At 57.0% G+C, this 23517-nt stretch overlaps 1 protein-coding gene across 7 annotated transcripts in view; it reads right to left on the bottom strand.

Moving 5' to 3' along the window:
- Positions 1-326: 326 nt before the first annotated feature.
- CMKLR1 (chemerin chemokine-like receptor 1) overlaps positions 327-23517 on the bottom strand; it is a 49097-nt gene continuing 25906 nt past the window's right edge. For 4 of the 7 annotated variants that reach the window (XM_058691074.1, XM_058691080.1, XM_058691076.1 and 1 more), the window contains 2 exons: positions 4080-4154; positions 327-3553 (listed from right to left, as the gene is read on the bottom strand). In XM_058691074.1, the coding sequence (XP_058547057.1) occupies positions 2453-3550 (1098 nt within the window). In that variant the 5' untranslated portion in view covers positions 3551-3553; positions 4080-4154 and the 3' untranslated portion in view covers positions 327-2452. Of the gene's footprint in view, positions 3554-4079; positions 4155-17302; positions 17331-23351; positions 23510-23517 lie in introns of those variants that run through there. The other 3 variants (XM_058691077.1, XM_058691075.1, XM_058691079.1) reach the window with 3 other exon arrangements.

Here is a 23517-nt window from a genome sequence, read left to right as displayed (position 1 = left end):
TAAGTATTTAATGGGGAACAACTGGTGGGGCAGCCAGAAAGAGGCCTAACCCTAAGGAGGAAAACAGCTGGTTTGAATTCTACTCCCGCTCATCAGCTTTTCCAACAAGCTGGTTTCCTGGCTTGTCGCGCGGCCCAGGAGGAGTGAGGGACTCGCCTGAACAAGTATCACCTGGGGGTCAGAGCCTGCGTGGCTGGTGACCGTCTCTGGGGTCTGGAAGACGTCCCATGCCATCTCGTTGCTTCACTTGTGAAGTTGGGGCGGGGGCTGGGGGATGACGAGGGGCACGGGGCAATATTTAAAGTTCCCTGTTTTTGCTCTCAGCCGGTCCAAGTTCAGATTTCTTGAAGCCATTGGGCGCCCTGGCTTAGGGTCACTTCAGAGCTGCCTCATCATAAGCACAATGGCCCAAGAAGGGAAGGAACAGTCTGTCTCTTAATGAGGTGTGATTTCCAAACAGCCCGGGGCCTCGGGAACTTGCCCAACGCCTGTAGACATTACATCTGTTCATTGCATCTTGTCGGAGGATTGGCTTCACGATGATGGCGTTTGGAAGAGAGTGTGGACACTGGGAGGCCAAGGGTCCCCGGCCCACCGACGACTACCTCCTGCCCATCCTCTCTCTCCCCACTGCCTTCCCGGAGGTCTCAGGGGGCGCAGGAGCTGGGAACCACGGTGGGCACGTGTGGATGGATGTCGAGGGAACTGGAGGCCAAGAGTATTTTCTCTGCCATGTTGGGTCATTTTCAAAAACTATTTGCAAAGCTGATGTATAGGCCGAGGAAATGTTTATATTAATCTGTTGATGAATCAATATTTGTGGTCAAAACCCCAAGCCTCTCTCAAAACCCTGATCCTGCGGCCTTATTTGAGTCAGATAGACCTAGTTTCCAATGCTGGCTCTGGCAGGGACCAGCTGGACGCCCTCAGGGAAGTTACTTAACCTCTCTGAGCTTCAGATACCTCATATGTAAAAGGGAAGTAATAACTGGAAGTCAAGGCTGCTGGGAGGAATAAGTTTAGCATAGGGAGCACTAAATAAATGTGGGCTACCATTATAGTCTAGAATATTCTCAATAGATACATTAGCCATTGAAAACAAACAACAACAAGACAGAGCTTCCGGAGCCAGACAGAGCTGGGTTCACATCTTAACTCTGCCTCTTGCCGGCTGTGTGTCAGTGGGCGAGTTACTCCCCACCCTCCCTGAGCCTCAGCTTTGCCATCTGTAAATGGGACAAGGACACTGTGGCACAGGGAGGCGTCAGTCCCAGGTGGGAAAAGACAGCATGGCCGCGCCAGGAGGGGCTCCGCGCCTGCCGTCCCCACAGCCTGCATCTCCAGAGCACGGTTCAAGGGACCAGGCTCCGGGCTCTGCGATCGGTGACCGAGCCCTCGGACATGCCCTTCAACCTGCCAGGCGCCCCCAGCTTGTTTCCTGAAGCCGATTCTGGCAAGGCTTTGAGAAAGCTGAGGAGCAGGAGAAGGTGCCCTCCTTCCCGGGCCCCCCGCCGTCGCGTGTTTTAATCCGAGCGCCTGCAGCCAGAGGCGGTGGATAGGGAAAGGAAGGGAAAACCCCCACGATGGGGAAGAAGCTGAGAGTGAAGCTGTTGCCATGGCCCAGCCCCCAGGCAACAAGTGCAAGGTGAGAGCAGGGCCGGGGGTGAGGGGCTGACACCACCCCCACCCCCACCCCCAAAGTAGCTGCGGCCCAAGCGGCCTCCACCTGGGAGGTTCCAGGCCGGGTGCCTTCAGGCCGCATCCTCTGAAGGCCCTTTGCTCCTCTCTCTCCACCCCTTCCCCCAGGCCCCACATGTCCTGCCCTCACAGAGCCCACAGGGCTCCTCAGGACCTGTTCTCTGTCTTCCCACCTGATCTGAAAGCCAAGTGCATGGTCCTGGCAGTTCGCGAGTGCCCGTGTCACCTTCCTCTCCCAGGTAACCTGTGCATCTCCACTTGCCCTCACCCGGAGGAATGATGCGGGCGGGCGGCAGGATTTCTGGCTGGCCAGTGATACAGGCATGTGGGGCGAGGCGGCGATTTGCATCACACTGGGTTGGCCCTGACCTCTGCTGCTCAGGCCAGGAACACGCCCCGTGGCGTGTTTGTGATTCCGGGGGAGGGCGGAATAGGTAGCTTAGTCCCTCTGTCTTATGCTGATCCCGGTTCATGGCAGCGCTTTTAAGAATGCTCCCTTTTTTGCTTTGGGTCAGCCAAGGCAGGTCTCCCAAGAAGCATGGGATGCCGGTCCACGGCCTGCCCGGTCAGCCACGCCCCTCGAAGGACGGAGTTCCGAGCCCTGGACTCCCAGCTCAAAGCACTGGCCAGCCCCAGGTAAACTCTAGCAGGCGCTGGCGGGTGCTGAAGGGGGTTTCTGCGGTGGTCTTTGGAAGGCACAGCTCTGGGCCTCCGAGGCCGGAGTGCCTGTCCACCGGGGGTTCGGGGATGAGGCTCAAAGCATGCTGGTCTCCTTCTCGTTGATGGATGACATCTTGGTAAAGCTCCTGTGGCTGGGGTAGGAGGAGTGGCCTGTGTCCTCGCTCAGCGCGTTAACCAGGCGGGAGAAGAGGGCCACCTTGAACTTCTTGAAGTCCTGGCCCACGAAGACGTACAGGATGGGGTTCATGCAGCTGTTGGCAATGGCAATGGCGGTGGCCAGGGGCAAACCCAGGCTGAAGACGGAGCCCGGCACGGTGGCGTGGCGGAGCTCCAGCAAGTAGAGGGTGTGGTAGGGACACCAGCAGAGGAAGAAGGTGGTGATGATGGTCACGATGATCTTGAAGGGTTTCTTGGTCCTGGCCAGGCGGTTGCGTCGAAGCTTGCAGACGATGGTGAAGTAGCAGGCCGTGATGATGAGCACGGGGACCAGGAAGCCACAGAGGAAGCGGGTGACCGTCACCACCACGTGGCGGCTGAGGCCCGCGGGGTCCAGCCCGGAGCGAGCGAGCCACGGGGCAGAGCCGGCCGCGGACAGGCTGAAGTTGTTAAAGCAGGACGTTTTCCCGTGCACGTGGGCCGTGTCCCGGAAGACGAGGGACGGAGAGCTCAGGAAGAAAGCCAGGACCCAGATAACCACGCAGGCCATGCAGGCCAGCCTCACGCCGCGGTGGTTCTGGGACCAGACGGGAAGGAGCACGGAGATGCAGCGGTCGAAGCTGATGACGGTCAGCAGGAAGACGCTGGTGTACATGTTGTGGATGAGCAGGAAGTTGCTGATCTTGCACATGGCCGTGCCGAAGACCCAGTGGTAGTCCATGGCGGTGTAGGCAATGTGGATCGGGAGGAAGACGTTGAACAGGAAGTCCGCCACGGCCAGGTTGAGGAACCAGACGGTGTTCACAGTCCTCTTCATCTTGAAGGTGGCGATGACGATCACCAGCCCGTTGCCCAGGATCCCGAGGAAGCAGACAATGCTGTAGACCGCCACCAGGAAGATCCTGGTCACCTTGCCTTCCAGGGGAGAAGACTCCTCCAAAACCACGATGGGTTCAAAATCATCCGAGTACTCCTCGTCGTAGGAGAAGGAGGTGTTGTAATCCTTGTCCCCCATTCTCTGTGAGCAGAGACAGGAGTCGTTAGGGGAACTGGCTCTAAGAGGTTGACCGACACCAGCAAGACCGACAGTGTCCTGCCCAACTCTGAGCCGGGCCGGCGTAGTATCTTGACTGCTTAACTACTTGCTTCACAACAAGCCCATGTTACAGATGGGAAAACTGAGGTCTAGGGAGCTGAAGTCACTTACCCAAGGTCATACAGCTGAGAAGGGGCGGGGCCATGAGTCAGACCCCAGCCTCAGGGTCTATCCTCCTGACAACCATGGTCGCTGCCTCTCGGGGACCCTCCCCTTCCCCTTACAGTCCACTGAGGGAGAGAACATTCATCAAGCTCCTCAAATCATGGCAGAACTGCAATGACGCTAAGGGCCATGAAGGAGGGGTGGATAACGCTGTGGACGTGGCTCCAGCCATGTTTCCAAACCCAGGAGACAGCTGTGCTGGCATCCTCCAGTGCCCCTACCTCGTCACGGGTCCCCCACGGGTGCCCTCTGGACATTTGTTCAGACCGCACAAGTCCCTCACCGTTCACTGTTAGGGTGTCCAAAGCTCTCCAGCGGGGTCCTTGGCCAATCGGTCCCAGGGCACAGCTAGGAACACCTGCAGGAAAGACGAGGAGGCAGTGGTTGGATCCAGGTCCAAGAGCCAGGGGTTGGGTGCACTCAGAGCCACAGATACAATCTATTGTCATTACTCCCAGTTTACAGAGGAGAAAGCAGAGGTTGGAGGCTGGAAGGCGACAGAGCCCCGTGAACCCAGATTAACGGCTGGACCCTTCATCCCAACCCCCACCTCCTCCCCCCCCAAGCACATCCACAGATGAGACTCTGAGTCAGGGGTGGGTGCGGGGAAGGCACGGGGGAGAGCGTGTGGATGGTTCGATGCAAATCTTCTGCCAGGGCAGACCCAGAACACTCGAGGCACCCAGAAGACAGAAAAGGAACGGTCCTGAGCACCCACGATGTGCCAAGAACTGTGATTCCCTTAGTTTCTCTTTCCAGGGGCTCTTTGAGGCAGGTGTTGTGATTCTTGTTTGGGATCTGGGAAACTGAGGCCCAGAGAGAGAAGCGTCCTGCTCACTTGGCATTCCCTGGGCCCTATGGGTGTCGCGGATCACACACAGACCTGCTGTCACAACAGCCCGGTGAGGAGACAGACACAAATGCATTCACTGAGCACCTACCATACTTCCCATAACAACGTTGTTGGGTATTTTCCCCACTTCCCATAACAACGTTGTTGGGTATTTTCCCAACCTAAGGAAGAACAGACTGAGAGTCCGCGGAGTTTGCAAGTTTGGGAGGTCTTGGAGGTGGTCTCACGGGCATGGTTCAAACCCAGCTTTGGCCACCTACCAGCTATGTGGCTTTGGATACACGACTTCTCCTCTCGGAGCCTCAGTTTCGTCATCAATAGAATGGGAATACTCACTACTAAACAGAATGGGTGTAAAAATTACAGGCATCAGAAATACGGCACGTTGCTTCAGTGCTGGCACATGATCAAAAAATATTAGTGATTCAGTTAGGGCCCGGGGTAAACCGTGGGATTGGAACCCAGGGCTCCGACAGCCCAGAGCCCATGCACTTTCCACCACCCAGGCTCTCCCCATCCTGACGAATGGGAACCAAACCAGAAGCTCAGCCGGTGAGACTGCCAATCGATGCTTTGTTATAAATAACGCCGACCTTCCACCATATAAACGCATTACTGGTCCTTAATGGGTTTGAGGTGGTATTTCATTGCAGAAAAGTCATCTTTAGCTTTCATTAAATAAAAGCCACTTGGAAAATCCCGTTGAGGGCCCTGGGCTCAAGGGATTCAGAATTAAAGCACCATCCTGCTTGGGTGTCATGCCATACTGCAGGCTGGGAGAATATTCCAGAGGTGCCCAGTGAGGGGTCCTGGGGGGCTTCCTGTGACCCTGGAATGCAAACAGAAGATGGGCCGAATACGGCTCCCCCCGCCCCCCCGTAACTGGGGGGAATGTGACTGGTGCTCGTGATAGCGATGGAGGCCAGGGACCGTGCTGAGCATTTGCTATGGATGCCCTTGCTTTGGCCCCATGACGGGCACCGACAAGGCTGAGGGAGATGAGAACGCTCGCCCAAGACATCCATCCAGGCAGGGGGTGGGGGAATCAGAATTTGAACGAGGTCTGCAGAACCAGGGCGGTCACCATCTCTACACGATGCCCCGGAAATCACGGTCTGATGACAGCCACCAAGCGTGTCCTTGAGGAAGAAATGACCATGTCCACATTCCCTGTGCCGGGCTGTGCAGGCCCCGGGGACAAGGAAATGGCTTCCCCCAGGGTCCCGTCCCACAGGAGCTCACGGCCAATCACAGGGCACAAGACAGAGGTGAGCTGGGACAAGGCCAGGAAGCCTGAAGAAGCCTGGAGGGGTTGCTCACCAGCCTGGGCACCAATCCTGTGCTTCTCAGGGCAGGCGGGATCTGAGCTGAGTTTTCAAGGACAGCTAGGAGTTCAGAGAATGAGGGAACGTGCCAGGCCGTCTCTGCACCCCCTCCCCTGCTGCCAACGGGGGAGGTGTCTGAGCCCCAAGAGGAGGGTGGAGAGGAGCAGGGACCCCGCACTTTGCATCGCGTCTCCAGAAAGGCACTGGACACAGATAACGTCATGTCTGGCTCTCCGGCTGGGCTGGAGCGGCTCGGGGTCACAGGCCATGTCTCACCGTCTCCGGGCAGGGATGGGGGTTGGCCGGGCCAAAGCAGCACAGAGTGGTGCTGACAACCTCTGAGCCTGTCTGTCCATCCGCCCCCTCAGTCTACTAGGAATTGAGTTCATCAGTGTCCCCCGTTGACGTGTGCCCTCCCCCTGAGTCCTCCTGGGGGAGTGTTTCATCACAGGTCAGCCCTCGGCCCATCCGGACACACACCCTTCCTGCCCTGAGCCCGTTTCTGTGCCAGCCCAGGCCGTACAGCAGAGGAGCCAAGGACACAGACTCTGGGGCCTGGCCAGGCCGCCAGCTCCCCGATCCTGGGTCTGCATGAACTTCCTGTGACCACGGGCAAGTCAGCTATCGGCTCTGCGCCTCGGTTGTCTTATCTGTAAAATGGGCCGGATCATGCGATGGTGGTGAAGTTTCAACGTCACATGTAAAGTTCTTAGAACAGGGTAAACACTATGCTGTTGTTGTTGTTGTTGTTGTTGTTATTCTGTCCCAGGCTTCCACTCTCTCCTAAAATGGCCTTTGCCTGGAAAGGTAGAAGGGGGCCTGGAAGGCCGCAGGACCCATAGGTCCCCCCCATTGGCCTCCCCAGTCCTGGGTTCAAGGGCGGGTCAAGGGAGACACAGGCGAAGATTTTGTTTCTCTTCGTCTCTCAAATAGGGGTAAGAAAGCCCCCCTCATTTTGTTGGGAGGGTCACATGTAGTGACAATGAACCCTTGGCCAACTGTAAATTCTAAAGAGCCATAAAATTCTAGCTATTTGTAGTCCTTAAACAATCAGGAAGCTTCTGAGAAAAAGTGTGTGGAACTATATATCCACGATAGGCGTATACGCATAACCAACATTTATTTGAACGCTCAGCATGTGTGAAACGTGCTTGGCGAGGCATGTTCCCTACAGCCCTGAAAGGGTAGCTCTGACTTACAGGTGCAAAAACTGAGGTTCAGAGAGGTGAAGCAACCTGCCCAAGGCCACACAGCTGGAAAGTTGGACCTCCAAGGATCCCAAGTGAGAAGTGTCTTGGGCTCCCCGTTTCCCCGAGGGATTAGCAGTCCCCAGTCCTGCCACGTACGACTCCCAGCTCTCTAAGCCTTAGCTCTGAATCCTAAGAGTTCAGACCTTCATTACATTCTTTTTTTTTTTATGTTTATTTATTTTTTGAGAGAGGGAGACAGAGCATGAATGGGTGAGGGGCAGAGAGAGAGGGAGACACAGGATCCGAAGCAGGCTCCTGGCTCCGAGCTGTCAGCACAGAGCCCGATGCGGGGCTCGAACTCACAGACGGCGAGATCATGACCTGAGCTGAAGTTGGAAGCTCAACCGACCGAGCCACCCAGGCGCCCCATGTTCTTGACCCTCCTATGGAGCTGCCTTCCCAGAGCCACCTTCCCAGGCTTCCCTTCGCCTTTCCTTCAAGGCCCCTAGAAGTGGCTCCACATGAAAATCACATCTGCAATGCTGTGTATATCCTGGTCCATGACACTGCCCACTGCCTCCCTCGGGTGCCCCTTATGAAGCCCCCTGCTTGGTGAGAAACGCCCAGGAGAATTCAAGGTAAGGAACAACGTTGTTTCCCCCGGGGGAACTGGGCTGTTTCCTCATTCTAGGTCATCCAGGTTCTACAACTGATCATGTTTCCCTTTTCGATGTGGCCACAAGGAAGCTCAGAGTCACATTCGCAGGTCAGACGCAGCAACCGTATTAACCCAGCTGGTCTGGCTTCTACGTTGGTTTGGTTACTCTTCATGCCTGCATCTAGTTATACTTTCTATTGGTTTTAGTCCGCGGTGATAAGTGATAGTTGACTGGGTACCTGCAACAGCCCGGAACGCTGTATAAATACTTTCATTGTATCAGCTCACACAACCCCCCAGGTCCCCAGAAGTGGTGCTGCTGTCACTCCCAATGTAAGGGTGAGGAAGTGAGGCTATTGTCCCACAGTCAGCGGGTGGCCAGCTCACACTGCTCAGACTTTGAGCCCTGCTCTTCACCGCTTTGCTTTCCAGAAAGTGGAGCTCATCCCTCCGTGTCTGCACCACCCCTCCTCCTGCCCCCCCAGGACACCTACTCATTGTTCCCCTTGTCCTAGACCCTCCAGGGATCTACCTCCCTGCCCTTCTTTTCAGGACATCTGGTTGAGGTCTGGGGCACATGGTTCATCACAGCCCAGGCAGGCAGGTGAGCCTGGGGCCAGTCCGTCCCCCTTTCTGCCCTCAGCTCCCCCAGAGAGCCCAGGAAGCCCAGGGAGCAAATGAACTCCCCTGGCTGGCTCCCAGATTCAGCCTGTGACCCTGAACTTACACCCATTTAGAATAAGGCCTGGAGTTGAGCTGTTCTGAGGCCCCTGGGACAGGCTCCCCAGGTCATCGAGACAGTGTCCTGCCTCCAGGCCCCCTCCTCCCTAGCATCCCTGCCTGGACATCTACGGGACACATATGAAGCAAAGGACGCCTTTGTTTCTCTTTATGGCCTTAGCGCACCTTCCCAGCAGTCCTGAGAAGTGGGCAGGGCAGGTATTATCATCCCCATTTTGTAGGTCCTGAAATTGAGGCTCAGAGAGGAGAAGCAAGTTGTTCAGGTGTGACCTTGGACCTCTCAGCCTCCAGAACTGTGAGGACAGATGTCTGTTGCTTAAGCCCCAGAGTCTCCGACATTCTGTGACAGCAGCCGGAACGGGGACCAAGGCCTCGGGGCCCCATTGCAATCCCAGCGTGATGGGGCTGGTCCGAGGACCTACCCCCAGGCTCTCGTGAGGCTTGAGGAGGCGGTGTTTGTTCCAGGGGCTCTGGGGGCACTGCCTGGGGCATGGAAAGTTCACCACGGATCATTAAGCACTTCCTGTGACTGGACAGCGGGCCACACACATCTTACCCACCTCTTACACGACAGCCTTCCGGGGCCGGGACACGATTGCACCCATTTTCAGATGGGGACGCTGAGGCACAGGGAGGCGAAGTAATGTGCGTGAAGCATTTTACATCCCTGTAGCGCATAAGGCCACTCTTGTCCTTGTCGTTGTTGTTATTGTTTGGGGAGGGAGGGGTGGACGTAATCCGCGTCCACCAGTTTTCTATCAGTACCCGGTTCTGACCCCACTGCTCCCTTCATCTGCGCTCTGGCCAGCTCCCAGGCCTCTCCCTCTGATGCTGACTGTGTCCCACCTGCTGCCCCCAGCACCCCCCAAAAGCCTGCTGGATAACAGACACTCCTCCTTCACCAGTCTCCGGCTCAGTGCCCGGTGCACAGTAAGTGCTCAGTAAGCACGTGTGGCATTAACTGCTGACATCGTGATTTACTGGACACTTCTATGTGGTGGGTGCCAAGCCCATTAGAAGTGTTGTCACAGACGACTTGCAAGGGGGGAGGTGTCGTTCCCCCCCGAGGCTTTGGAAACATGGAGCCTGACGCCTACTGTACCGGTCAGCCCGCGTCGCTGTCACCGGGGACCACAGGCCGGGCAGTTTAAACAACAGACATTGATTTTCTCATGGCTCTGGAGGTTGTAAGCCCAGGATCAAGATGCTGGCAGGCTTCCTCTGAGGGTCGCTCTCCTTGGCTCCTACACAGCCGTCTTCTCCCCGTGTCCTACGTGGTCTTGCCTCCGTGTGTGCCTGTGTCCTGATCTCTTCTTACAAGGAGCCCCGTCATGATGGATCAGGGCCCACCCAGATGGCTTCATTTTACCCTAACCGCCTCTTTACAGGCCGTATCCCTGAAAATACAGTCATATTCGGAGGTGTTGGGGGCTTGGGGTTAGATTCATTCGACGTATGAATCTGGGGGGATGCGATTCAATCTCTAACACCCACATGCTGCCATCATTGGTATAACCCAACACGGCTATTTACGGTTCCTCCAGATGGCTCACTCTGGGCTTGGGGGAGTCTTACCCCCAGCTCTCTACCCCATGGCCTCACCCGTGCTGGGACCCAGGCCCTATCCTTACGATGGGTTACTCGGGCACACGCACACACACACGCCCTGCCTCCGGTGGTGGAAGATATTTACCATCTCCACACCCATCAAGGGAGTGCCATCTGCAATGTACGAGAAATGTACAAGAAATGTACAATGTACAAGAAATACCTTCAAATCCAAACAGGCAGCAACCCCAACAGAACAACCTCAAACCATAGGAACAGGTAATTTACAGGAGGGAAACCTCCAAACATGGGCATGTGACAAATTCATGCTCCAAGACTTGCAAATGACAACCGCGGCTGGATGAAACTTGGTGCCTACCGGGCTGTGGCAAGAATACAGCGCTGGCACGGCTACCCCTCAGGCTGGCAGGATGGGGGCACAGGCTCTCAGGCCACCCTGCGGGTACCCGTGAACCCCTGGGCACCCTCCAGCCCCGGAAGGCACCAAGCACCAGGGCACTCGTGTGTGCCGTTTGCGGGGACATGCCTCAGCTTGGGCTCTCCAGAAGCAAACCTCCAATGCGGATCCCTGCAAAAGTGATTTATTAAGGAAGTGTTCCGGGAAAAAATCCATACGGGAGTGGAGAAATCAGATCAGGAAGGGGAGGAGGCTAGTCAAGGGTGCAGAAGGTGCCCTTGGCCCTTGCTTGCGCTCTGGGAACAATGGAGGTCGTGATTCAGGAGGCCGAGCGTTTGTATCCCTCCACCCTGCCCACGTGCATTCCCAGGCACTCCCAGCCCCGGAGGTCCGGAGGTCGATCCTCTAACAAAAGCCGAAGGTGCCGGCCCACAGGGGCAGGAGACCTCGGGGAGATTGTGTGCGCTAAAACAGTCGAGGATCTGGGGTCTAAGGAGGCACACACATGCGTCTGCTGACGGCTGGAAGCTGGAGACCCCTGAAGGTCCAATGTGGGAGAGGGGACTAGGGAATGCCATAAGCTGCTAGAAGTGACAGATCATGCACAGTACACACGGCATTGGCATTCGGAGCATCTTAAAACCACCTAACCATAGGAGCACTTAAGGGCATCGAAAACACGCACGCACACAAAACGGGAACAAACATCTGGCAAGAACACCACCAGATAACAAGCTACACACTGAACGGATTAGGATAGCCCCGTGGGAGCAGGGGTGGGAGGGAGAAGTATAGAGAAATGAATGCCAGGAAGAAAGGGAGGTCAAGTGCGGGGGGGCTTCGAGCGGCCAGTGATGCAAATGAGAATGGACGGAGGGGTGTCATTATGTGAGCCCTCTTTCCTCTCCTGAGGTCCAGAAAAACCAAGAGCAAACAAACAGACACTCCAAATCCCTGCCTGGTGCTCATGCTCCGACGGTGTTCAGCTCACGCCTGGATCCCTGATGAAGCCACACTCGGCCTGACAGCCTTGGCCCTGCGCAGGGGACTTCGGTGCCCCCCCACCCCCCACCGAAGACTCTTTTCAGACTGGGAATGAACTTGGCTGAGCCAGTGGAAGCACTGGCCCAGTTAAGCTGGCTCTGTGGCACCCAAGGCCTCCGACCTCCTCGGCAAGCCCAGCCCTGGCCCAGGACAGGTCGGGGCTCAAGTTCACAAAGGGTTTCTCCTGCCGAGAGCAAAACCCTCAGGTGGATGTCATTCGCTTAATTTTTATTAAGCAAACAGATGGCCCTCACTACAGACTAGGCACTGTTCTAAGCACTATTACAGATGAGGAAACTGAGGCCCAGAGAAGGTAAGTAACGTGCCCACAGGTAGGTCAGCCAGGCAGGTCAAATGAGTCATTCTGGACGGAGGAGGAAGCTCCAAGCAGGCAGGTGCCATGCGGGGCTTCAAACTCAGAGCCTGCTGAACTGCCCAACCCACTCCCTTTCCTTGTCTACCACCTGGCCTCCTCGGAACATTCTGGAATTCTCTGGTCTTTGCTCCCCAGGAACCTCCCGAGAGCCCCTATGAGATTTATCTGGCGGGGTTCACAGCGTGCATTTTGCAGATGGGGCCAGACAAGTTTCCAGGTTCCCTGTGACTTTTCTGTGGGGCCCCTCTGTGTCCAGTCAATGGCCCGAATGGGACTGTGTCACGACCCCAGTGCCATGGGGAAAGTCTCCCGGAGATGGGAGCTCATCCATCCATCCTGCGAGGGAGTGCGGAGCCTGCCGCTCCCTGGCCCTGGCTGGGAGGCTGGGTTGCACCACCTGGACCTCCCCCTGTCCCGCTCTGCAAGGGTGGCTGTCCTCCATCCTGCTTTATCAAGGGGACATCTGAGGCCAGAGGGGGCGGGGGCGGGCTTGCTTGCCTGAAGCCACACAGCTGGTTAGTGGCAGTGCAGGGATTTGAATCCGGTCCGTATGAGTCCGAGGCCCCACCTTCTCCAGCTGCTCTCCACTGGCCCGTGTCCCCGTGGGCTCAGGGGACGGCAGGGCTGAGGGGCATCTGGGCAGCAGCTGTGTGCCTTTTGCTTCCTGTCTGGGTCTCTGTTGCGGGCCCCTTTGCTAAACGAGGGCCCCAAGTCTGCGAAGGACTCGGCTCCCTTTCTGTCTGTCGTCTGTCTGTCGGGGACTCTCTCTGCTGGCTTCTTCCTCGGCCTCTCTTTCTCCCTGTCCGTGTGTGTAGCAGGGCCCGTGGGTGGGGGAACCCATCAGGGAAACAGGAAGCTCCTTCCTTTGCGTTTGGCCTGGCTCTTGCCCTCCCCATAGCCTGCTCCCAAGGTCCAGATGGGCGGCCGCAGATGCCTCTCTGGCTCTCTCCAAGCTCTCCCCCAGAGGGCATTCCATTTTGTGGCCGGGGAAACTGAGGTCCAGACAGAGCAAGTGACCCTCCCTAAGCCACAGAGAGGGGCTCCATCTGTCTTGTGTGTGGCGTATACACAGGGCCTAGAACTCTGCCTGGCACGTCACCCACCTTAGGGCTCCCCCCTCTGTACCTTCCCTGCACAGATTTGCCAATGGAGGCTCACTCAGAGAGGTGAAGTGGCCAGGCCAGGCTCACACAGACCTTAAATGTTAGCCTAGGATTTGAACCAAGGACGCTCTGCCCCCCAAAGCTGCTATTTCTGGTTGCCCCAGATCATAGCCTCGGCCACTCTTCCTCCACAAATGTCCCTCCCCAGCCTTATCCTCACCTCCTGCTGGCCCAGACGGCCTCTGCAGGTTCTGAGGTCTTTGCTGCCAGAGTTCCCGGTTGCTCCCACCTACCAGTCCCCCGCCCTTCCGGGCAGAGAGACCGGGCAGATGGCTGTGAGAGACACATTAGGGGTTTCAGTTGCTGGATCCCCAGCTCCGAGGACTCAGGAACCTCGAAACCACCAGCACCACAGATACTCCAGCCACGGGCTGGCAGCCAGCCCCCGGACGGAATTAGCTCGGTGTTGGGAGAGAATTTCCTCCCTGGTCCCACGCCCACACTTGGAAGCTCACACTGAGTCACTGCAGTGAAGCTAGAAAGTGCTGGCCGCCTAACAGCCTGTCCCATTTTCTTGTGGTTTGGATGGGGCCATGTTTGAGCTTAGGGCTCCGTAGGCGTGGGCAAGAGCCAGGAGCCTATAACCCTGGACCCGGACAACCCACTTGCTCAGAGACCAGAGGCCCCAGGAAACCTCCAACAGCAGACGAGTGCACAGAAGCAGGAGACCCCCCAAATATCCATTCTACTGCCTGGTCTCCCCTCCCCCGCATTAGAACACCACTCCTTCCTCCCGGGTGTGCTCTGTCTGTCCCCAGATCCACTCCCCCCAGCTCTGTGTCCTACAGGCGGACCCACAGGAATGACATCACAAGGCTCTTTGAGAGCCCGACAGGGGGGACAGGGCAGGACGAGAGGGAGGTCAGGCTCCCTCCCGGCAGAGTCTCCTGAGTCGGTCACAGCCATGCCACCTGGATCGAAGTACAGACCCCTCCTCTGGCCCCCAGCCTGGGGCACCAAGGTCTCCATGCAGGGCTGGCCCTGGGCTGCTGGAGAGAGAGAGAGACAGAGAGAGAGAGAGAGAGAGAGAGAGAGAGAGAGAACATCCCCTATACTGTCCACCCCTTTCTGAGCCCTCCGAGCCTAGGCTGTCCTGTCTCTCTGTTTGAGCCGGTCATCAGTTTCTGGCTATGACCCTAACCACACTCCCTACCCTCTACCCCCATATCTGTCAGATCCTGCCCGTTTTGTCCATCAACAGCTCGCAGACCTGCCCGCCACTTCTGCCCACCCGGATGGTGGTGACAGGCCCCCAACCAGCCACTCGTTTCCATTCGGATTTCATTCCCCACCTGGTAGCCAGAGAGAGCTCTTCAAAGCGCAAACCACATTGCAATGCTCTCTGCTTACGAGCCCTCCTTAGAAGCAGCACCAGCTCCTTACCGAAGTCCCTAAGGCCCCTGCCTCCTCTAGGACTGAGCCCAGGATGGATCCTGGCCCCAAATGAGACCCTGCCTTGGCCGCAGGCTCCGGGGCCCAGGTAGAGTGTGGACACTTCCTTGCAAACCCGGCCCCCCTATCTGATTGCAGACCCAGCAGTCATTCCCAGCCACCTAGGCCCCTAGCAAGAGTGTTTGGGTGGACGTCTCTTCTTCCAGGCTGAGAAGCCACTCTGGCCCCAACAGTGGGTCTGACGCACAAACACTGCGTGTCTTTGCAACTACTCAGCTTGCATCCAAAGCCGCCAGGCAGATAGCTTGCGCCTTTTCCCACAAACACGGCCCCAGCCCCTGGAGGTGACCTGTAAACAAATTCCCCCATGCTTATATCCCCCTAGACTACGAGGCCCAGCACCCGACTCGCCTAATCCCCTAAAGCCAGCCTTGTGTCCGCTCACGCAAGCAATCCCCGAGCTTATCCGGAAGGCACTGGGCGCGATGACATGAGCTGCTCAGGATGTGGTCTGAGACGGCTGCCAACGGGGGTCGCTGTCCCCCCCCCCCCCCCCCCCCCGCCTCCGGCCAGGTGCCGCCCAGGGCATGTGCTCAGGGTCCTGCTCATAGCAGGGGCTCAGAGCCTAGACTCCGAGGCTCTCAGGGTTAAATGTTATTAAATATTATCATCCAAATAACGGTATTTTACTGAGCACGATATGCGTCAGGACACTGAGAAGCTCTTCGTGTACATCCTTCACATGAACCCCATGCGACGGTGGGGTCATTACTACGGCCAATTTAGAGTTGAAGAAGCAGAGGCCCGGGGCGTGGAGTCTCACCCAAGGTCACATGGCCACTGAGAGGCAGAGGTCTTTATACTTTACAGGGCCTACTTGACAAACGCCCTTAGGTAAATCCCTGACCCCCTGGGGGCCTGGGTTTCCCCGTCTGTAAAACAAGGAGGTTGGAGTTGACGGTGTCGAAGGCTCCCTTCCAGCTTTAAAAAATGCCACGGTTGGGGCGCCTGGGTGGCGCAGTCAGTTGAGCGTCCGACTTCAGCCAGGTCACGATCTCGTGGTCCGTGAGTTCGAGCCCCGCGTCAGGCTCTGGGCTGATGGCTCAGAGCCTGGAGCCTGTTTCCGCTTCTGTGTCTCCCTCTCTCTCTGCCCCTCCCCCGTTCATGCTCTGTCTCTCTCTGTCCCAAAAATAAATAAAAAACGTTGAAAAAAAAAATTAAAAAAAAAAAATGCCACGGTTGAGGGGCACCTGGGTGGCTCAGTCGGTGGAGCGTCTGACCTCGACTCGGGTTGTAATCTCGCGGTTTGTGAGTTCGAGCCCCGCGTCGGGCTCTGTGCTGACGGCTCAGAGCCTGGAGCCTGCTTCCGCTTCTGTGTCTCCCTCTCTCTCTGCCCCTAACCCACTTGCATTCTGTCTCTGTCTCTGTCAAAAATAAATAAGCATTAAAAAAGATTTTTTTTAAAAATGCCACGGTTGAATGGGCCAAGTGTCCGTCGATTGCCAGCCTCGTGGCACTAAAAAAGACAATATGGCCCAGCTCCACGCTGTGTGACCCTGAGCAAACTGCTTTACCTCTCTGAGCCGTTGTTGAGTTGCCTATGGAATGGCAATAATAAAATCTTCCTTTGAGAAAATCACGGAATCTGGATAAAGTGCTTTCTTGGGACCCCTTGCAGTTCTAAGATTTCTGGCCCAGTGGCTGAAGGCTGATTTATAAACCTCCCCTTCCTCACCCGGTCAGCAGGTCTGGGGTCCTTACTAACTATGACAAGGTTGTCTCAGGCTCATTCCCCTGCTCCAAGCTGCCCAGTGGCTAAGCCACCAGGTTCAAATGCCCTTCTTAGCTAAGCAACCATGAACAAACTCTCTCCTTTCCAAGACTCAGTGTTCCCATCTGTAAAATGGGGCTGATATTATGACCTCCCTCCTAGAGTTACCATGAGCCTGTCAAGAAGCAATAATGTGGGTCCACAGAGTGCCCCACGCACAGCGGGTGCTCAGCAAACGTTTGTAGAGAAAAATCGGATGGAGATTTACTTGGGAGAACCAGCAGCAGCCCTGTCCCCCGCTGAGGAGAAAGCTGGGCTGAATCCACTTAGCAGATTCTGAACCAAAGCAGAGGGCCGGGCTTCCAGAAACCGACGGAACTCGAAGATGAGCCTGGAATGTGTCTGGAGGCAGCGGAGGGGATGGAAGCCAGGCCGCAGCCAGTGGTTCCTCTGAGCCTCCCCCTCCCAGACCAGACGCCGCCCCGGCCGGATGACGAAGTGTGGCCACTGCGATCCCTGCCCTCAGCTCGGCCCCCTCTCCCTCCCCACATCCTCTGCGAGGGCCTCCGCGAAGCATTTTTCAACTTGGTTGAAACCCTCGGCTGAAACCGAGCTCTTGTGCCCGCTCTGTCCTCACAGAGGATCCCGGCGTAACCAGGAGCTGGCCCCGGCTGTGTGGGCTCTACCCCGTTTTCTCCGCATCTCTGACCCCCCCGTTTCTGCTCCTGGAACGCGGAGCTCGCCCGACGGGCTGTGAAATGGAAGGAAAACGGCCCACGGGATGCGCCTAGCAAAAGAGGCAGCCCCTCGTGGGGTCTCCCCCGATGCCAATTCCCCCTTATTCCCATTTGGCAGAGAAAACTCAAATTCAAACAAGTTTCATGATCCTTCCCCAGGTTGCCCCACCCCCAACCCCAAGGGAGCAATGGGTAGAATGCGGCTTCTCTTCTGGTTCTTCCTGGAATCAGGTTCGGTAACCCCATCTCCAGCACTTACAGGCTGTGTGACCTGGGATGAGTTACCTCACCTCCCCAGGCCTCGGGCTTCTCCTCCCTAGCGTCTACATCCAGGGGCCGCGACCATTCGGTGGAACCCTCGGTGGGGGAGTGCCTGTCGCAATCACGATTACTCGGGACTGTCATAGGAAAGGACCTGGGAAATGCGTCCCCACGGCTCCCTCAGCAGAGCTACTGTTGGAGGGTCCCAGGAGAAGCTGGCAGGGCACCGGCCTTCTCTGGAACCTCTCGGATTAGGGTCAGAAGTCGGGGCACGTTGGATACATCAGAGGCACCGGCAGGCTGCAGCCTCGGGTCCCAGGCCCCTTTCCAGCCTTCTGACGTCCTCCGCGGCGCTGAGGCTCTGGCACATCTGGCCAAGGACAGCCCCGCCCCGGCCCCGTTCACCCCAGGCCACCTTGTTTCGGAGACTTCCTGCCTCCGGCCTGGAACGTTCTCCTCCGTGGCCCCGTCACGGGAGGAAGTGTGCGCAGCATGGGCCTGGGGCTTCAGGAGTGCGGTTTGGCACCTTTGCCTGGGAGAGGTCAGAGAACAGAGGCCCTATTGGAGGACGAGGGAGGGTGGGCCGGGGCCTCGCCCAGACAAGCTGACTCAAACCCTCCGGGAGGCTGAGAAACTTCCGGCAAGATGGCCTTGACATCGGGCTCATGGAAAGCTCCAGAGGCCAGGGATTCTTGCCCCCACGTCTCTGATCCTTGGGTCTCCTTTTCTCCATCCTTCCAAGAAATATTTATCAAACATCCATTAGGCTCCAGGCCTTGGTCTCGGTCCTGGGGATATAGCAGGGAACAGAGACACGGCACTTGCCTCAAGAGGCTGGCATCCTCGGAAGAGGAATGGGAGCAAACCGATAAACGAGTAGGTGCCAAAGAAGGCAAATGCCTCTGGAGCCAGACTGCCTGGGTTTGAGTCCCTGCTCTGCCACCCACCTGCTGTGTGACCTTGGGGGAGTCATTACACCTCTCTGTGCTTCAGTGTCCTCAGCCGAGAAACAGCCCTGGTGAGTAGCGCCTCCCGCACGGGGCGACTCTAAGGATTAAATGAGTTTACACTGGTAACGTTTTAGAAGCATGCCTGGTGCATTGGAAGCATCGTGTAAGTGCTGGAAAAAAAATCAAATGATTATAGTGGCAGACGGTAGTAGGTGCTACAGAGAAAATATAAAGAGGAACAGGGCATGGGGGGGGGGGGGGGAGAAGAGCATTATTTTAGGTGGAGTGCCCAGAGGAGGCGTCTCTGAGAAGGTGACCTCTGAGCAGAAACCAGAACATAGGAAGAGGGAGACGTGTGACTATCTGATTAAAGGCAGGAGGAACGGCAAGTGCAAAGGCCCTGAGGTAGGAGCACATTCGATGGGTTCAGGAAACAGCACAGACCTGTGCATTCAAGCATCTATTCAGATGGCTGCTAGTGGGCCATGCTCCCCGCTAGAAGCTGTGGGCGTCAGATGGCCCAGTCTCTGCCGTCATGTAGGGGAGGTGGGTGCAGGGGCATGGTAGATGCTCTGAGATGTCACCGAAAGTCCAGGCTTGCAGCGAACTGGTCATACTGCATCACAGACAGGATGGGCTTCTCCGCAGTCTCCACCCCCTCCCTTTTATAGTCTTGATCCCCACACTAGTCATTGTGTCTCCCTCCCGGCCCCGTTGGCCGCTGAGACTGTGACCCTGGATCTGTACAAAGCAAAGGGAAGTTGGTTGGGGAAATCAGGGGAAACTTCTTGGTGGAGGTGGCATTGGGGCCGAGCCTCGGAGAGTGCAAAGCCTTTGCTATGGGGCGCCAGGGAGGCAGGAGGCATCCGCGAAGACAGATCCGTGCGTGAAGGCACACAGGCTTCATCGAGCATGGTAAGTGCGTGTGTGGAGAGTGGGACGGCAGGAGACCGGGCTGGGAGAAAGACCCTTGCAAGGCACTGACTTTACCATGGAGGCAATAGGGAGCCACGGATGGCCTTTGAGCAGAGGGATGTCCATCATTCTGAAATGAGCCCAGCTCTAACCCACACCGCTGATATGGGGGCCATGCTGGAAGAGGGAAGACTGGAGACAGGAGGCCAGCAAGGGGCCCCGCGAGCTGAGCGAGGACCCTTCCGCCAGCTCTGGGTCCACCCAGAAGTGGCAGTCCTCAGAGGTTCCGGGAGTTGGGGCCCCCTCAGAGCGCCAAGGAGTCTGGCAATCCCCCCATTTTCTTGAGGAATATTTCCTCAGCCCACGTGGGCAGTTTTGCCTCAAGAAATGTTTCCATGGTAACTGCCAATGCTCTAAGGTCTTAGATGACAGACGAGTGGGGACCACAGACACCCAGATGAGGCTTCACGGGAGAAGCCAGGTCACGGAGAAAGGCCCACGCTGGCCAGTCCTAGGGGCCGAGACTCATCTTCTGCCCCCAGAGGCCCTGAAGCCACAGATGAAAATTGGTTGCCATGACAATGCTGACTCCTCGTCTCTGGGTCTCACTGGCCTGGGGCCTTTCAACACGGGGGTGTGGGGAGAGGGGGGAGAGAGAAAGGCAATGCCAACAGGCAGCCGGAACCAGCCGCTTCCAAAAGACGCGCATCCTGGGACAGGTGTGTGAAGCAGGTAAGTCTGAAGACGACCCTCCCCCCCCCCCAGGAGATAAGCACGGATGCAAATGAAGGTGTAGCCTCTGGGGGTCTGAACTTTGGATTCCAGAAGGGCATCCTCCGCGCCCCCAGACCCGGTGCCTGGTAAACCCTGCTGCCATGCCTTGAATTCCACCATTAAATCCACTTTCTACTCCCCTCCTCCAGTGAACTGCAGTAAAGGAAGTAATGATGATAATGACCTGTTACGAACTGAAGGTCTGTGTCGTCCCCTCTGCCCGCCCCCGCCCAAGTTCATATGTGGAAAGCTCATCCCTAACGTGAGGGTGTTAGAAAGCGGGGCCTTTGGGAAGCAATTAGGTCATGAGGGTGGAGTCCCACGAACGGGGTGAGTGCCTTTATGAGAGACCCCACAGAGAGATCCCTGCCTCCACCATCTGAGGACATGGAGAGAAGATGTGAACCAGGGAGCAGGCCCTCTCCAGCCACCACATCTGCCGGAACCCTGATCTTGGACGTCCCGGCTTCCGGAACTGTGAGAAGTCAATTGCCGTTTTGGTTATAGCAGCCAAGACGGGCCAAAACCATGACTAACATTTATTGGAAGTTTACAGTGCACCGGGCACTGTTCGAAATACTTTAGCTAATTTGCTAATATAGCATGATCTAGCTAATTAATCTAGACAGGAGCAACATTGGGTATTATCGATCCCATTTGAATATGGGTATTGTTAAGGTGAAGAAGTTGAAGCACAGAGAGGTCAAGCAATCTGCCTAAGGCCACACAGTGAGGAAGTGGCAGAACCAGGATTTGGATGTAGGCGTCCGGTCTGTTCCTCCTCGCTTACCTCTCTGGAGTTTCTTTCCAAAGCCCACGCTTGCTTCTGGTGTCACAAAGCATGCAGAGCTTAGCCCAGTGCGGGGCACCGAGCAGGGGCCTGGCGATGTCCCTTCCCTTCTCCTTCCAGGCGTATGGTCCCAGAAAGGAATCCAAATATAAGTCAAAATTGTGCACCCACCCCCACAACAACAGAAATGCTGGCCTTCTCTCCAGAAGCACCCCTTCCTCGTAGCCGTGAGCAAACCCCAAGCTTTTGGTTAGCAGCCCCTGGAATCCAAAGACACCTTCTGCCCTTCCACGTGCTCCCAGACAGGGCCCATTCGTGCATCCATTTGGGGAGGGGCCTGTCCATTGCTTCTTTGTCAGAAGCCACCCCACCCGTCTCGTCAGGCTGCAGGGCTTGGAAGGAGATGACGCCACCCCCTGCTCTGAGCCTGGCCAATGAGAATATCCCACTCCGCTGGCCACCAATGACTGCTTCAGGAATGGGGCAGTCATTGCCCCATGGGCCAATGAGAGTCTTCCCTGGGACTCTTGCCACCACCTGGGCAGATTCTAACAGAGAACGAGACCGACACAGAAGAAGGCCGACCTCAAAGATGCGGAAACACCAACCACACCCAAACCCTTGCTACACGTAGGGGTTCCCTCAACCAATGGATTTCCTTTACTGCTTTAGCCAGTTGGGTTGGGATTCTGTCACCGGCGACACGCCTGCCTCACACACAGCTGTTCCAGATCCGGGATCCCCCAGTTGAGGAGGGACCTCCCTGCAAGAGTGCGCAGCCCCCTAAAGGGGCGGCAGCTTGAGAGAGAGGCTGAGGGCCTCGCAGACTTGTTTGCCTGACCCTACAACGTCCCTTGCCCTTGAGGGGCTCCCTCAGGTGCCATAACCTCTCCAGGGAAATCAGGAATGCCAAAGGAATCCCCAAATCAGAGAACTTGCCTTCACTTTGCAAACAACGCCAGCCCCCGAGCCGGGTGTCTGAGGCTCGGAGGAACCGGACGCTGTCCCACCTTGCGGGCAGGTGGAAAGAACAGTCACGGAAACAGACGCATAAATCGGAGCTGACATTTACTGAGGGCGGAGGCTTCGGTCTGTTTGTTCACGGCTGTATCCCCGACCCCTTCAACAGCGTATACGACACCACGGCACACACGCCATAAAATTCGTTACGTCCATTCCAGGGCTCGTCTTGTGTGTGGCGTTTACACATTAACAGACTCGGTCTCCACATCAGTCTTGAAGTTAGAACTCTTCTTGGCGCCATTTCCAGATGAAGAAAGAGCAGCTCGGTGAGGTTAAGTAACTTGCCGCAGGCTGCCCGGCCAGGAAGCTGCAGAAGTGGGTCGGAATGGGGTGTTCGCCCCTTATGGGGCTGTGGCAGGAGCAGGGGAAGAGGGGGGAAGCAGTCTCAGCGGAAGGGGAGATCCTGGCGGGGTTGGGGGACAGCGGGAACGAAGGCGCGGAGGTGGGACACAGCGAGAGGGGGAAAGGCGGCACAAAACAGGAGACCCGGTGGAGAACAGCCACAGAGAGAGGAAAAGAGGGCCCCGGTGTGTAAGCAATAGTATCTGTTCCCCTTGGCCAGCCTGGGTGATGTCAGCAACCTAGGGGCACTGACCCAGGACAGGGCTGCAGGGCCCAGGGCTACTGGGGGGAGGGGGTGGAGGGGGGGGACTTCAGAGCCCAAGTCCTTCCAAACCAATCTGCTCCCGCGTGCTCCAGGAGCCCAGTGCCCCCCTAGCATGGTGTTCGAGACCTCTAGGCTCTAACTCTGGCCGATCCCCTCCGCCTGCGGTGCCCCTGTCTTGTTCCCTAAGCTCCTCCCAGCCTCACTGAGCACTCGATGCAGATCCAGGCTGCCCTGTCCCCAGCAGTGACAATGAGAAGAAAGGACACTCGTGCTGGGACGGCCAGGCGTCTGGCTGGGCTTGGCCTTCCTCTTCTCCCCGTAGCCGGACAAAGCCCCCAGAGGAGAGGGAATTATTCTCCCCACGCAACAGATGTCGAAACTAGACTCTGAAAGGAACGGGGTCGGGATGAGCAGCCACGCCTGTCCACAAGGCTGGTGAGAATGTCCCTCTGTCCCATCACGGTGCGTCCAAGCCCCCGAGGGACTGACGGCCCTTCCACTGCAGGGCTGTGATGAGCCTTCGAGCCTCAGACTTGCCTCGTGTCTCACTAGCAAGCTTCTCCAGGGTGACCCAGAAGCCCTCACCTGTCTCTGGGTCTCTGAGTTCTGCCCTCGGCAGAGAGGGACAGAAAGTGAGAGGCTGGGGTGGCGACATTAACCCCCACTTCTCAGGTGCCAACCTCTACTTAGAACAAGCCGTCAACAAGGCAGGCTTTTCATTCCCATTTTGCAGAAGTGGAAACTGAGGCTCAAAGAAGCAAGACCACTAGCCCCAGAGCCCCACAGCTAGGAAGGGGCAGAGATGGGATTCGAGCTTGGGCCGCTCTGACACAGGAGCCGCATCTTCAGTCACGGTGACTGTCCCTGGCGTCCTGTGACTTGCCTGCTGGAGGTCCCTCTGGGCACAGAGCACTGTGTTCTTATGCCCGCTGACCCCAACTGTGCCCGGGGCTGGCAGGGTCACAGCGTCCCACACATCCACCGCCCCACCTCCGAGAGCCCTCAGTGACTTGACTCACCCACCTCGGACGGCACAGTTGCCACTCGCTGGGCTCCTGGGCAGGCGGGTGGACCCCGGAGAGATCCGGGAGCCCTGAGCCGCACAGCTGCACCCTGCCAGGCTGCCAGCCCTGGGCACAGGGGGCCTTGGGGGCCCCTTGGAACCCCCTGGCTCCAGCCCAGGCG

Source organism: Neofelis nebulosa, chromosome 11 (assembly GCF_028018385.1).
Source record: "Neofelis nebulosa isolate mNeoNeb1 chromosome 11, mNeoNeb1.pri, whole genome shotgun sequence".
Lineage (NCBI taxonomy): Eukaryota > Metazoa > Chordata > Mammalia > Carnivora > Felidae > Neofelis > Neofelis nebulosa.
The sequence above is the reverse complement of the archived record's forward strand: the minus strand, read 5'-3'. Positions and strand labels throughout refer to the sequence as shown.